Genomic DNA, 13190 nt, shown 5'->3' with positions numbered 1-13190 from the left:
TGTTATTTAGATTTAGCAAGACGTAAGCCATGCTAATGGAGATGCAAGCGAATTGCTGTTTCTTCAGGGAGCCGGAGAATTTGTTTTATATGGCCAGTAGTGAACCTGTACAAGCCGTTTCGGGGCTGAAACTGTAAGCCACAGAAACACACCGATACTCGAGCTCTCAGACTGAGATGCATGTTTCTGTAAAGAAGGAGAAAAGGACAAGCTGCTCCTAAGAGGTAAGACGTGGGCGACAACAGGACCTTACGATGCAAGCCACCACCGAATGGGTATCACCGCAGCTGGTTTGAAGCTGACTAGCGGCAGAGACGGGAGCGGCGTGGAGAGGTCAAGAGCGTGAAACGCTGGGTCTTGTGACCCCAAGCGGATCGGTCAGGAGTCCCAGCTGTTAAGGCAGGAGAGGTCTGGCGGATGCCTAGTGCCACAGGCTGCTAGGAAGTCCCTTCTGCGATCTGCCCTGTGTGTTGGGTCTCTCCTTCTCTGGTCACTGGGGAGGGAGGACGGAGAGTTTCCTGGGCACAATGTTGCTCTATAAGAGCTCTGCGTTGGGCCCGGTGAGGAAGCCGTGCTTCAGGAATCGATCCTTCCATAGGAAGAAAACACTGCATGGGAGGGGGGGGAATAGAGAGAGAGAGAGGAGCAGAACCAAGGTCAGCCTTTTTATGTTTAAAAAAAATCCTCAATGGAATCCACAGTACCAATGGAAGCTGTGTTTTAATGCGTGCTGGTTAAGAGCGGTGGACTCTGATCTGGAGAACCGGGTTTGATTCCCCACTCCTCCACACGAGCGGCGGAGGCTAATCTGATGAACTGGGTTGGTTTCCCCGCTCCTACACATGAAGCCAGCTGGGTGACCTTGGGCTAGTCACAGCTCTCTCAGAGCTCTCTCAGCCCTACCTACCAACTCTTCTTCTGATTGGTGGCCTCTCCACCAATCCGGGCACACTTCATCATTTGGGGCGGCCGCCTCAACATTTCTGGTTGGATGTTCGCTGCTGCTAAGACTTGACCGGCAGGATCAGATCAGTTCTGCTTTTTCATTCTGATTGGTGAATGCTCCATAAAAATCCAGCAGCGGGCCTGAAGGGCAACATCTGTCCCACATATGAAGTGCCTGGTCGAATAACTCCTCGGCCTTTTCTTGGCAGTACCTTCCTTTTTCCTGGCATCTGCTGCCTTAATTCTAGCAAACGGAGATGCTGACCAAGTTTGCAAGTAACAGGGCTGTGATAATATGGTTACTTTGCATTTATATAGTGTTATATAGTGGTCATAGAGGACGATTATCATTAGTGGCCCTGATCCGACGTGAGTAGGGTCGCGGGGGTCAGCCAGCCAATACTTACTCCTTTCTCTCAACCCTTGCCCGAAACTGTGGTAGACGTGAAACAGCGCCCAAAACAGGACGCTTTTAATCGCCACGGAGATGCAGGAGCAGGTGACCACGGCGGCTTCTAGCGCGTACGAAGTCCCTTGGCCCCACTCGCGGATAACCTGGAAAGAAAACGGGAGGTCAACATTTGTCACGAGAAATAGATTCATTTCCCAGGATGCTTCAGAATGAGATGTTCTGAAGCAGGGGTCCCCAACACAGTGGCTGTAGGTGCCGTGGGGCCTGCTGACATGTTTTCCGGCGCCCACAAAATGTTCTCAGGAAGTGGGCAAGGCCAGGAAGGGCTTTGGCCCAGTAAGGCTTCTGATTGAACACATGAAGCTGCCTTCTACTGAATCAGACCCTTGGTCCATCCAAGTCAGTATTGTCTACTCAGACCGGCAGCGGCTCTCCAGGGTCTCGGGCAGAGAGGTCTTACGTGGGGTAGTGGTTTGGAGCGGTGGACTCTGATCTGGAGGACTGGGTTTGATTCCCCACTCCACATGAGCTGCAGAGGCTAATCTGGTGAACTGGGTTGGTTTCCCCACTCCTACACATGAGTACCCAGCTTGCTGGGGGTGAAGGGAAGATGACTGGGGAAGGCACTGGCAAACCACCCCATAAACAAAGTCTGCCTCGTAAACGTCGGGATGTGACGTCACTCCATGGGTTAGGAATGACCCGGTGCTTGCACAGGGGACCTTTACCTTTACACATGAAGCCAGCTGGATGACCTTGGGCTAGTCACAGTTCCGTCCGAACTCTCTCAGCTCCACCTACCTCACAAGGTGTCTGTTGTGGGGGGAGGAAGGGAAGGGGATTGTAAGCCGCTCTGAGACTCCTTAAAAGGTAGCACTGGCACCACTCACTTAGGACGGGTTAACATTTTCTTAATATGTTCTGAACACAGGTTTTGAATTTGGGAAGGACCTTCTTTTAAAGGACAGGGATTGTAAAGGGATGAAGAAAGCAAGGGCCGTTTGGGAGGTCTGGAGGGAGCCTAGAAGCTCTTGCTTTTCACAGAAATTATTTGTGGGGGAGAAGATCCAAGTCTGCTGGCAAGGGAACCAGCATCCCTGCCATGGCAGTCTCTGTTCCCTCTCTCCTGCTCTCCTCCTGCCAACAGCTGCCTTTGAAAACGTCTCTGCAAAGCTGTTAAAAGGATGGGGTTGTTGTGTCTATATCCTCTCTGTTTTGCCTTGACCGGGAGATTAAAAAAACTCTGGGGCTCTCTGACACTGTTCTGGCGAGGCATCTTGGAGACGTAACCCTTCCCTGCCAATGGACAGTACATAGGAGCATAGAAACTAAAGCCAAGATCCTGGAAGGGTTCAAGGCTTGTCTTAAAACACTGCTCTTGAGACCAAACTCAAAGGTAAGCACAAACTTGTTGCAGACAGCATAAGGGGTCAATTAGCATAGAAGAGGAAGAAGAGTTGGTTTTTATATGCCGACTTTCTCTACCACTGAAGGAAGAATCAAACCGGCTTACAATCCCCTTCCCCTCCCCACAACAGACACCCTGTTGTGGGCTGAGAGAGCTGTAAGAGAGCTGTGACTAGCCCAAGGTCACCCAGCTGTCTTCACGTGGAGGAGTGGGGAAACAAATCCAGATCACCAGATCAGCCTCCGCCACTCATTTGGGGGAGTGGGGAATCAAACCCGTTTCTCCAGATCAGAGTCCACCGCTCCAAACCACCGCTCTTAACCACTACAGCAAGCTGGCTTTCCAGGAATGGGGAAACCAACCCGGTTCTCCAGATCAGAGTCCACCACTTCAAACCACCACTCTTAACCACTACACCATGCTGGCTCATAAGTGCGGGTAGGTACGGAGACACCCTGGAACACCTGTCACCTTTCTTTCTGAGATTTGGCAAATGCAACGCCCTTCTGAGCAGCCCCTTTCCCAACATCTGTGCAAATGCAACTCCAGCAGAAGGCTGAGGGCAGCGCCTAGAAAGCCAAGGAACGTTCTGCATCTTCCTTGTTGAATCAACGAACCCTCTGGCGCAACTTACTGTATAGAGCAGGTAGGCGAGATAAGCCACTTCAGGTAAATTCTGACTCAGGAAAACCCAAGCGAAAAGTTTTAACTCTTTTAGTATCTGGGGTGGGGAAAAGAAAATGCAGATAGCACTGAATTATTGCGTGCTGACAATCAGTTTAAGAACACAAGAAAGGCCCTGCTGGATCAGACCAAGGTCCATCAAGTCCAGCAGTCTGTTCACACAGTGGCCAACCAGGTGCCTCTAGGAAGCCCACAAAAACAAGACAACTGCAGCAGAACCATCCTGCTTGTGTTCCACAGCACCTCATATAATAGGCACGCTCATCTGATCCTGGAGAGAATAGGTATGAATCATGACTAGTATCCATTTTAACTAGTAGCCATGAATACCCCTCTCCTCCATGAACGTGTCCACCCCCCTCTTAAAGCCTTCCAAGTTGGCAACCATCACCACATCCTGGGGCAGGGAGTTCCACAGTTTAACTATGCGCTGTGTTCTCTGGATAAAATGGTGTCTTGGATGCATTTCAGCTCTATACATCTGGTTGACTCTGTTTAAAGCGGTATATAGTGCCACACGAGCATCCCTGTATTTGCACTACAGAACCTCCACCCTGGGGCAGAGTTGGCATACCTGCTTCCCCACCCGTGTGGGGCAGAGACATTTGGCAAGAGCATAAGCAAAGTAATGGGGGTTCTGACAAGCACAGGAGTGGCAAAGAACCTGGAAACACATGCAGAATTGAGCTTTCGTGTTTAAAAAATATCAGGTTTCTAGTCCTTAAGATTGTCTGAATGTGTCTGAAATGTACAGATAAAATCTCAGAAACCAAACAGGTAGGCTGAATTAAGGTTTCAATGGGACATGGGCTGCTGCCTAGCTCTGTAACTAGGAGAAGCTGCTAAGCCAGGGTCCCCAACGTGGTGACTGTGGATGCCATGGGGAAGGGAAGGTGATTGTAAGCCGGTTTGATTCGGCCTTAAGTGGTAGAGAAAGTTGGCATTTAAAACCAACTCTTCTTAGGAGCCCCGTGGCGCAGAGTGGCAAGCTGCAGTACTGCAAGCTCTACTCATGACCTGAGTTTGATCCCAATGGAAGTCGGTTTCAGGTAGCTGGCTCAAGGTCGAGTCAGCCTTCCATCCTTCCAAGGTCGGGAAAATGAGTACTCAGCTTGCTCGGGGTAAAGTGCAGACAACTGGGGAAGGCAATGGCAAACCACCCCGTAAACATAGTCTGCCTAGTAATCGTCGGGATGTGACGTCACCCCATGGGTCAGGAATGACCCGGTGCTTGCACAGGGGACTACCTTTACCTTTTAGAACATAAAAAAGCCCTGCTGGATCAGACCAAGGCCCATCAAGTCCAGCAGTCTGTTCACACAGTGGCCAACCAGGTGCCTCTAGGAAGCCCCCAAACAAGACGACTGCAGCAGCACCGTCCTGCCTGTGTTTCCCAGCACCTCATATATTCGGCATGCTCCTGATCATGGAGATTACTGTCATCTTTTCTAGCCTTCCTGGCCTAGCTATCCTGCCCCCACCCACTAGCTCCCTCCCACACTCTACAACTGTGTTTGAACTTCCTGCTCTATATGGGTAGAGAAAGCTCTTATTGGGGGGGGGGGCAAACAAGAAGCCCCTACATGCCAGCCCCAGCCCCTGGGTCACCAGTTTCCTATTTCCGCTTCACTAGACATGCAGAACAATGTCTCCTGGTCCTCAGAGACTGCTGTTTGAGCGACAACGTTCCTTAGACACATGCTCACAGCAACGATGCCGCAGGTGACTTTCAGGCAAGCCCAGAGAATCCCGACCACCAGGAAGATAATGTGGAGGAGAGAGAGTTCTTGAAGGGTTGTGAGCAGCAGGACACACAAGCAGAGCTGGAAAGGAGAGGACAGAGGTCAGAGAAGCCACCGGCAGAAAGAGAGAGAAAGGAGAGGCAGATGTAAAGCTCACCACTCCTTAGCTGTGGGGCACATGTACCGCCTTAGTTGATTTTCACTTTTTCTTTTTTAAGTAAGTGCATAGTTCCAAGAATTATTCCAGGCTCTTAAACAAGCAATCTGTGAAAGGCAATATCCAAAATGAACATATGAAGCTGCCTTATACTGAATCAGACCCTCGGTCCATCAAAGTCAGTATCATCTACTCAGACTGGGAGTGGCTCTTCAAGGTCTCAGGCAGGGGTCTTTCACATCACCTACTTGGGCTCTACAGGTTCTCAGGCAGGGGTCTTTCACATTATCAAGATAATGTGCTAATGAGGGTGTGGTATGTTAATATGGAACCATTGTTAATATGGAACCATATTAACATACCACACCCTCATTAGCACATTATCTTGATTCTTACAGGACAATGATTAGCACATTACCTTTGATACTTTTTGCAGGAAAATGACTCAGCTCAAACCCAACCCCTTTCTGACTATATATTACTCTTCCTACACACTTGACACTGAGAGACACTGTCCTTCAGTGTTATTCCTCTGAAGATGCCTGCCACAGCTGCTGGCGAAACATCAGGAAAGAAAATACCAAGACCACGGTTACACAGCCCGGATAACCTACAAGAACCATTGAACTCTGACCGTAAAAGCCTTCGACAATATTTTGCTGTTGATGTCTGTTGTGTAGACACGGACTGATGCACGCCAAGCAGCAGCACAGTCTGGGAAGCAGGGCTTTGAGGTTTTGCGCCTACCTGGGCCTGAAGGTCGAAAGTCAACATGGAAAAGCAGAGGTTCAGCATAAAGTACTGGGCCTGCAGACTCTCCAAGGCCCCGCCCACTCGGAAGGCCATCATGCTCTCGCTCTGGATGAGGACGACGGCGCAGATGATGTCAAAGGCGCCAACCAGAAGGATCAGCACGAAGCGGGCCTGGCAGTGAAGCCGAAGCGGACAGTTACCCACAGTCCATCAGTCCTCCCCCATGGCTCGCCTCCCCCACAAACAGTCACTTTGGGGCACCTCGAATGTCCAGAACTGAGCGTTACGGTTGCCCTGGAAACCGGTGGGAGAGGGGGGAGGCAGGTATGCCAAGCAGATGCTCTACCACTAAGCCATGGCCCCTCCCCAAAATGTTATACAGCTACCGTACTGAGATGCTGATGGAGTCACATGAACACATACTGAATCAGACCCTGGGTCCATCAAAGTTAGCACTGTCTACTCAGACTGGCAGTGGCTCTCCAGGGTCTCAGGCAGGGGTCTTTCACATCACCTACTTGCCTGGTCCCTTTAACTGGAGATGCCGGAGATTGAACCTGGGACCTTCTGCATGCCAAGCAGATGCCCTACCACTGAGCCACAGCCCTGCCCCAAAGACAAAGATTGCTGCCCCCGTTTTGCTGGCCTGCTTCTGCCCGCCAACCAAATGAGCATTGGCAGGCATTGGAAAGAAGTATCAACCAACAGTTTTTGAGAACACTGTGGTTTGGCCCTAGAGGGCATGAAACCAGCAGTTGAGAAATTACTGACCTTGTTAATTCCTCCAGTAGAAATTGCTGAAAAAAAGATACTTCTCAGTTTCTGAACTGTGGTTTAATTTAAAGATGGTTGCATCTACCTTGCTCAAGAGAACGCTAATCAAGCCCCATAGTGTGTTGCCAATCAATGCAACTGCTCTCCATTTCCTATCAGTTTAACATGCAGTCTGAAAAATTAGCCCCCCGTAACTCTAAGCCACAATAGGACTGAGACAGAAACACAGGAAACAGAATCCCCTTCATGGGACCAATGTGCTGAAGATCTTTACACCCTGCCCTAGACTGGTAACGGCATCTGTAATGGTCACCGGCACAGTGTAGAGAACTTCCTCTGGGATCTGGGTTTGGGGGGGGGAACGAATGACTCATGACACTCACGATCAACTGTGGCTTTTGCTCAGAGGAGAGAACCGTGAAGTTGATGATGGAACGCAACATGACCAGCAGGATGGAGAGGATGAAGACAATCAGCTCTTGGCGGTTCTCCTGTAGGATTCCCCGGCTCACGTAATAGACGCAGAAGACTGTCAAAGAAGAAATCCATCCATCAGTGAGCGGCAGAGATGCAGGTGGGGGAAGGACCCTCCCACCCCCACGAGCCGAGTGGGAGGTTTACCATTGACGCCCACCCAGGTATTGCTTCATTTTCAGGAGATTCAAGTTTGTCTGGATTTATAGTGTTTCTTTATCTTGAGGGCACGGGGAGTAGGTGATAGCTCTTCCTCAGAGGTGGATGAGCCTGTCGAGGGAAGGGGCTACTCTTGATCTAAGGGTAGGGGGCAGAGTTTGGGGGTCCCTAAATATTGGCTGGCTAGACCAGGGGACCCCAACCTTTCTGAGCCTGTGGGCACATTTGGAATTCTGACACAGGGTGGCGGGCGTGACCACAAAACGGCTGCCGCAGGAGTTGAAGCCGCAGACGCAGAGGAAACCCAAGTGCAGGGGAGAAGAGGGGTCATTAAAAAATACAGTGGAACATAAGAACGGCCATGCTGGACCAGACCTCAGTGGAACACACTTCCTCGGCAGGAGGTGAGCTCTCCTTCCCTGGAGGTTTTCAAGCAGAGGCTAGATGGCCACCTGTCAGCAATGCTGATTCTATGACCTTAGGCAGATCATGAGAGGGAAGGCATCTTGGCCATCTTCTGGCATGGAGTAGGGGTCACCAGGGGTGTGGGGGGATGTAGTTGTGAATTAAATAAATTTCCTGCATTGTGCAGAGGGTTGGACTAGATGACCCTGGTGGTCCCTTCCAACTCTATGATTCTATGAAATAAAGCACGGAATCAAAACAGCGGCTAGAACTGTGACTAGCCCAAGGTCACCCAGCTGGCTTTGTGTGTAAGAGTGGGGAAACAAACCCAGTTCGCCAGATTAGCCTCCGCCACTCATGCGGAGGAGTGGGGAATCAAACCCGGTTCTCCAGATCAGACTTCACTCCAAACCACTGCTCTTAACCACTACACTGTGCGGGCTCCCCAGTCTACTGTCTACATCCAGTAGATGATGCAATAGAATTTGGATTGTAGACATCTGGAACCAACCAGAGATCAGAAACAATGGTGAAGCAAAGCATCAGTGTTAACGTGACGCATTAAACAAATGCAAAAATTACATCGCAGGAACCTTCTTACAGCAACAGATAGTATAAAGGATACACGGTGATATAATCTATGCCCCCTAACCCCTTACCCCCAGCTTCTGGCTGAACCGTTTCTTACCGACACCAATGAGCTGAATGAGAGAGATGGTGAAGTCTTCGTGAGTCTGCTGGACGAGGTTCTCCACAGTTAAGCCGACGACGCTCAGCAGCGAGAGGATGGTGACGCAGAAGTAGATCTTGACGGGAGAGGACAGCTCTGACCACGGCTTGATCTGCAACAGGAGGGCGTTGTCAAGCTCTCTGAGGGTCGAACTGGGTAAGGAAACGCTGACAAGTTCCTATGCACATTTGGTGGCACTTTACAAAATAAATCCCTGACCTAGATAGCCTCATCAGATCTCAGAAGCTAAGCAGGGTTGACCCTGGCAAATATTTGGATGGGAGACTTCAAGGAATATCGGGGTCATGACATGGAGGCAGGCAATGGCAAATCACCTCTGAACATCTCTTGCCTTGAAAACCCCATCAGGGGTCGCCATAAGTCAGATGTGACTTGATGGCAAAAAACAAACAAAAATAAAACATTTTGTTTTGGTCAACCGGAACCAACATCCTATTTGTTTCCAGGTTTTAGTAACAATCAAGGGCCCTTGGATTAAACGGGCCCTAAATGCTAGATTTTGACCTGCTGGAGAAGTAACATAATGACTTTGATATGACTGGGCAAAACCCAAGCACTTCCATACAATGAATACAGCTGAATTATAGCTAGCAAGAGACTCAAGTACTTACAGGGCCGCATGGCGTAGGGATAAGCTCTTGATGTCTCGGTGTTAGGTTTGGCAAGGGAGGTTCTACGGTCTCATTTAGCAGTGGCGGGGCCAGAGTTTCCTCAGGTGGGGAAAGGAGAACTCTGAAAAGGGGGGGGGGAAAGAATGGCTGGAGTTAAAAGCCAGTAAGATGTATACATGTGGCTAACATGTCTATTTTTCCCTTATACTTTCTTACTCATCACTATATAGGGTTGCCAGCTCCAGGTTGGGAAATACCTGGAGATTTTGGGGGCGGAGTCTGAGGAAGATGGGATTTGGAGAGGGGAGGGACTTCAATGCTATAGAGTCCAATTGCCAAAGTGGCCATTTTCTCCAGCAGAACTGATTTCTATCGCATGGAGATCAGTTGAAATAGCAGATCTCCAGCCACCACCTGGAGGCTGCACCTCTAAGGCTCTCAAACTCTATGTAATATTTACACGGACCACAATAAATCTAAGACAAACAAAGATACAACTCAGGTAAGTACTTAACTTGCTATAATATTCAAATGAATTGGTTATAGCAAGTTAAGTACTTACCTGAGTTGTATCTTTGTTTGTCTTAGATTTATTGTGGTCCATGGAAATATTACATAGAGTTTGAGAGCCTTCGAGGTGCTGCTTTTTTCCTTCAACTAGTGTTTATACAGCACATGTACCAATTTATTCAGGTTTAACCACCTGGAGGCTGGCAACCCTGTGACTATAGGTCAGCCAACAAAGATTTCTTGATGATACCACCTAGAATCATAAGAGTTGGAAGAGACCACCAGGGTCATCTAGTCCAACCCCCTGCACAATGAGGGACATTCACAACTACCTCTCCCCCACACACACACCCAGTGACCCCCTACTCCATGCCCAGAAGATGGCCAAGATACCCCCCCTCTCATCATCTGCCTAAGGTCATAGAATCAGCATTGCTGACAAGTTCACCAAGGGCAACTGACTTTGCTAAGGGGTGGGCCCTACACTTCGGGACGGATTAAAAATGTTGTTTTGCATCGCCGGGCCTTTGACTGAAAATGTTAGTGACATAATCTCTTCTCGGTTGTATATTTAATTCATTTCCCCCACTCCAACTCTGTAAATCTATCTGTGACCCAATATGAGCTGCTTTGGACCACTGGGGGGAAAATGAGCTATTAATTCTTTCATAATCCTTTATTGGTCCCAGCAACGGCCTTGCCACTGAACTCAAAAGGATGCGCGTCAGAGGAAAGCTGAAAGGCGGCGTGATGACGTAACAGCAGGGTTTGTGACGCCATCGCGACGCTCCATGCAGAGCGCGGCCTTCCCCTCCGTCAGCCCCGGCCCTTTTCCCGCCGGACCAGAGAGAGAACTCGCCCTGCCAGCCAACCAGATCCGCCTTCCACCCCCTGGCTACGGATCCCCGCGAGGCCCAAGGCGGCAGCTACCTAGTGTCAGGCGGCTCCATGGTGACGGGAGGCGGTTACATGGCCCAGAAGGTAGGGGAGCGGGCGCCGGCTCCACATCCGGCGGGGACGTCCACTTCCGGGTGTGTGTGTGCTGACCACAGACTTCAAACAGGATCAGAGCGGCGAATCCTTTGCTCGGTCAAGGATGACCGTAATGCATTAAGTCCCCGCACGGCTTGAGAAAGCCGCCATTTTTGTGTCTTCCCTGTGGGCGCTCTAGGCGACCGCATCTCTATCATGAAAAAATCCCTCCGTCCAGCTTCTGCGCAGCTGCGCGCTCATAACCATAGGAAAAAAAGCCTCAGCGTCCTAATCGTCACTTCCGGTATAAAACGGAAACGGCGTTTTCGACGTTGCTGTCAAACGTTTACCGGAAGTGTAGGGCGTGGGCGCCGCTGTAGCCTTCTGACTTTATGGTCCGTCGTTTTCTCCTTTCTTTAGGCGGGTGGCGTTTGACGTCACTTCCGGGCAGGGCTGCCTTTCTGTGCAAGGATTGCGCTCTCTTCCTTCGCATTTGGGAAGTCCAGGCAGGGAAGAGTGGCTCACGGTTCCCCTCCTGCCACAATTGCAACCATTCTTACCGATTGCAGTCGTTCATATCAATAGTATTGGTGCTGTAATAGATATTGATGCTGTAAGATATTGCAATAATTCATATCAAATCAATATAAATTCATATCAAATCAATAAAAAAAAGTGCAAGAGTCCAGTAGCGCCTTAATGACTAACTAAATTTCTGGCTGGGTATGAGCTTTCGTGAGTCGCAGCTCACTTCTTCAGAAAGCTCATACCCTTCCAGAAATTTTGTGACCATTATGCCATCAGGTAGCGGGGAGTTCTGCTAGTTAACTGGACCAGACCATGGGGTGAAAAAGCATTCGAGCACGTCTCTGTGCCGCTGTGGCTCAATGGCAGAGCATCTGCTTGGCATGCAGAAGGTCTCAGGTTCAATCCCCAGCATCTCCAGTTAAAGGGACTAGACAAGAAGGTGATGTGAAAGACCTCAGCCTAAGACCCTGCAGAGCTGCTGCCGGTCTTAGACGATACTGACTTTGATGGACCAAGGGTCGGATTCAGTATAAGGGAGCTTCATGTGTTCATATTCTCTATAATTGGGGAGGGGCTGTGGCTCAGTGGTAGAGCACCTGCTTGGCAGGCAGAAGGCCCAGGTTCAATCCCCGGCATCTCCAGTTAAAGGGAGCAGGCAAGTAGGTGATGTGAAAGTCCCCTGCCTGAGACCCTGGAGAGCCACTGCCAGTCTGTGTAGACAATACTGACTATGACAGACTAAGGGTCTGATTCAGTTTGAGGCAGCTTCATGTGTTCCTTTATAGAGTCAACCCATCTCATGTTGGGACTTCCTGGGGAGGGGCCGTGGCTTAGCATGCAGAAGGTCCCAGGTTCAATCCCCGGGCTCTCCAATTAAAGGGACCAGGCAGGTAGGTGATGTGAAAGACCTCTGCCTGAGACCCTGGAGAGGCGCTGCCAGTCAGAGTAAATACTGAGTTTGATGGTCTTATTCAGTATAAGGCAGCTTCATGTGCTCAACTTTCTGATATTCCCTTTACGGGAGGGGATGTGGCCCAGCAGTAGAGCATGTAGTAGGTAGTAGTTAAAGGGACCAGGCAAGTAGGGGATGTGAAAGACCTCTGCCTGAGAGCCATGGGGAGGGGCTGTGGCTCAGTGATAGAGCCTCTGCTTGGCGTGCAGAAGGTCCCACGTTCAATCCCCGGCATCGCCAGTTAAAGGGACTAGGCAAGTAGGTAATGTGAAAGACATGGAGAGGGGCTGTGGCTCAGTGGTAGAGCCTCTGCTTGGCATGCTGAAGGTCCCAGGTTCAGTCCCTGGCATCTCCAGTTCAAGGGACTAGGCAAGCAGGTGATGTGAATAGACCTCAGCCGGAGACCCTGGAGAGCCATAGGGAAGGGCTGTGGCTCAGTGGTAGAGCCTCTGCTTGGCATGCAGAAGGTCCCACGTTCAATCCCCGACATCTCCAGTTAAAGGGACCAGGCCAGTGGGTGATGTGAAAGACCTCTGCCTGAGAGCCATGGGGAGGGGCTGTGGCTCAGTGATAGAGCCTCTGCTTGGCGTGCAGAAGGTCCCACGTTCAATCCCCGGCATCGCCAGTTAAAGGGACTAGGCAAGTAGGTAATGTGAAAGACATGGAGAGGGGCTGTGGCTCAGTGGTAGAGCCTCTGCTTGGCATGCAGAAGATCCCACGTTCAATTCCAGCTGGAGACCCTGGAGAGCCATAGGGAGGGGCTGTGGCTCAGTGGCAGAGCCTCTACTTGGCATGCAGAAGGTCCCACGTTCAATCCCCGACATCTCCAGTTAAAGGGACCAGGCCAGTGGGTGATGTGAAAGACCCCCGCCTGAGACCCTGGGGAGCCGCTGCCGGTCAGAGTAGACGGTACTGACTTTGATGGACCGAGGGTCTGGTTCGGTAGAAGACAG

General features: G+C 50.4%; 1 protein-coding gene across 1 annotated transcript; it reads right to left on the bottom strand.

Moving 5' to 3' along the window:
- Nucleotides 1–576: 576 nt before the first annotated feature.
- Nucleotides 577–10735, bottom strand: LOC130491734 (uncharacterized). Its single transcript, XM_056865523.1, has 9 exons — nucleotides 10716–10735; nucleotides 9276–9396; nucleotides 8602–8755; nucleotides 7259–7404; nucleotides 6096–6272; nucleotides 5156–5272; nucleotides 3400–3486; nucleotides 1353–1500; nucleotides 577–608 (listed from the first exon to the last, which is right to left on the bottom strand). The coding sequence occupies exons 1-9, from the start codon at nucleotides 10733–10735 to the stop codon at nucleotides 577–579; spliced, it is 1002 nt and encodes a 333-aa protein (XP_056721501.1).
- Between the last annotated feature and the right edge of the window lie 2455 nt (nucleotides 10736–13190).

Source organism: Euleptes europaea, chromosome 19 (assembly GCF_029931775.1).
Source record: "Euleptes europaea isolate rEulEur1 chromosome 19, rEulEur1.hap1, whole genome shotgun sequence".
NCBI classification, from domain to species: Eukaryota; Metazoa; Chordata; class Lepidosauria; order Squamata; family Sphaerodactylidae; genus Euleptes; species Euleptes europaea.
The sequence above is the reverse complement of the archived record's forward strand: the minus strand, read 5'-3'. Positions and strand labels throughout refer to the sequence as shown.

What these genes read in the sequence shown, in the direction of transcription:
- LOC130491734 (XM_056865523.1), bottom strand. Translation starts at nt 10,735, where the DNA reads ATGGAGCCGCCTGACACTAG. An exon ending in AGCAAAAGCCACAGTTGATC is followed by an intron (nt 6,273 to 7,258) that starts GTGAGTGTCATG and finishes CTTCACTGCCAG; the next exon opens with GCCCGCTTCGTGCTGATCCT. An exon ending in CTTTCGACCTTCAGGCCCAG is followed by an intron (nt 5,273 to 6,095) that starts GTAGGCGCAAAA and finishes TCTCCTTTCCAG; the next exon opens with CTCTGCTTGTGTGTCCTGCT.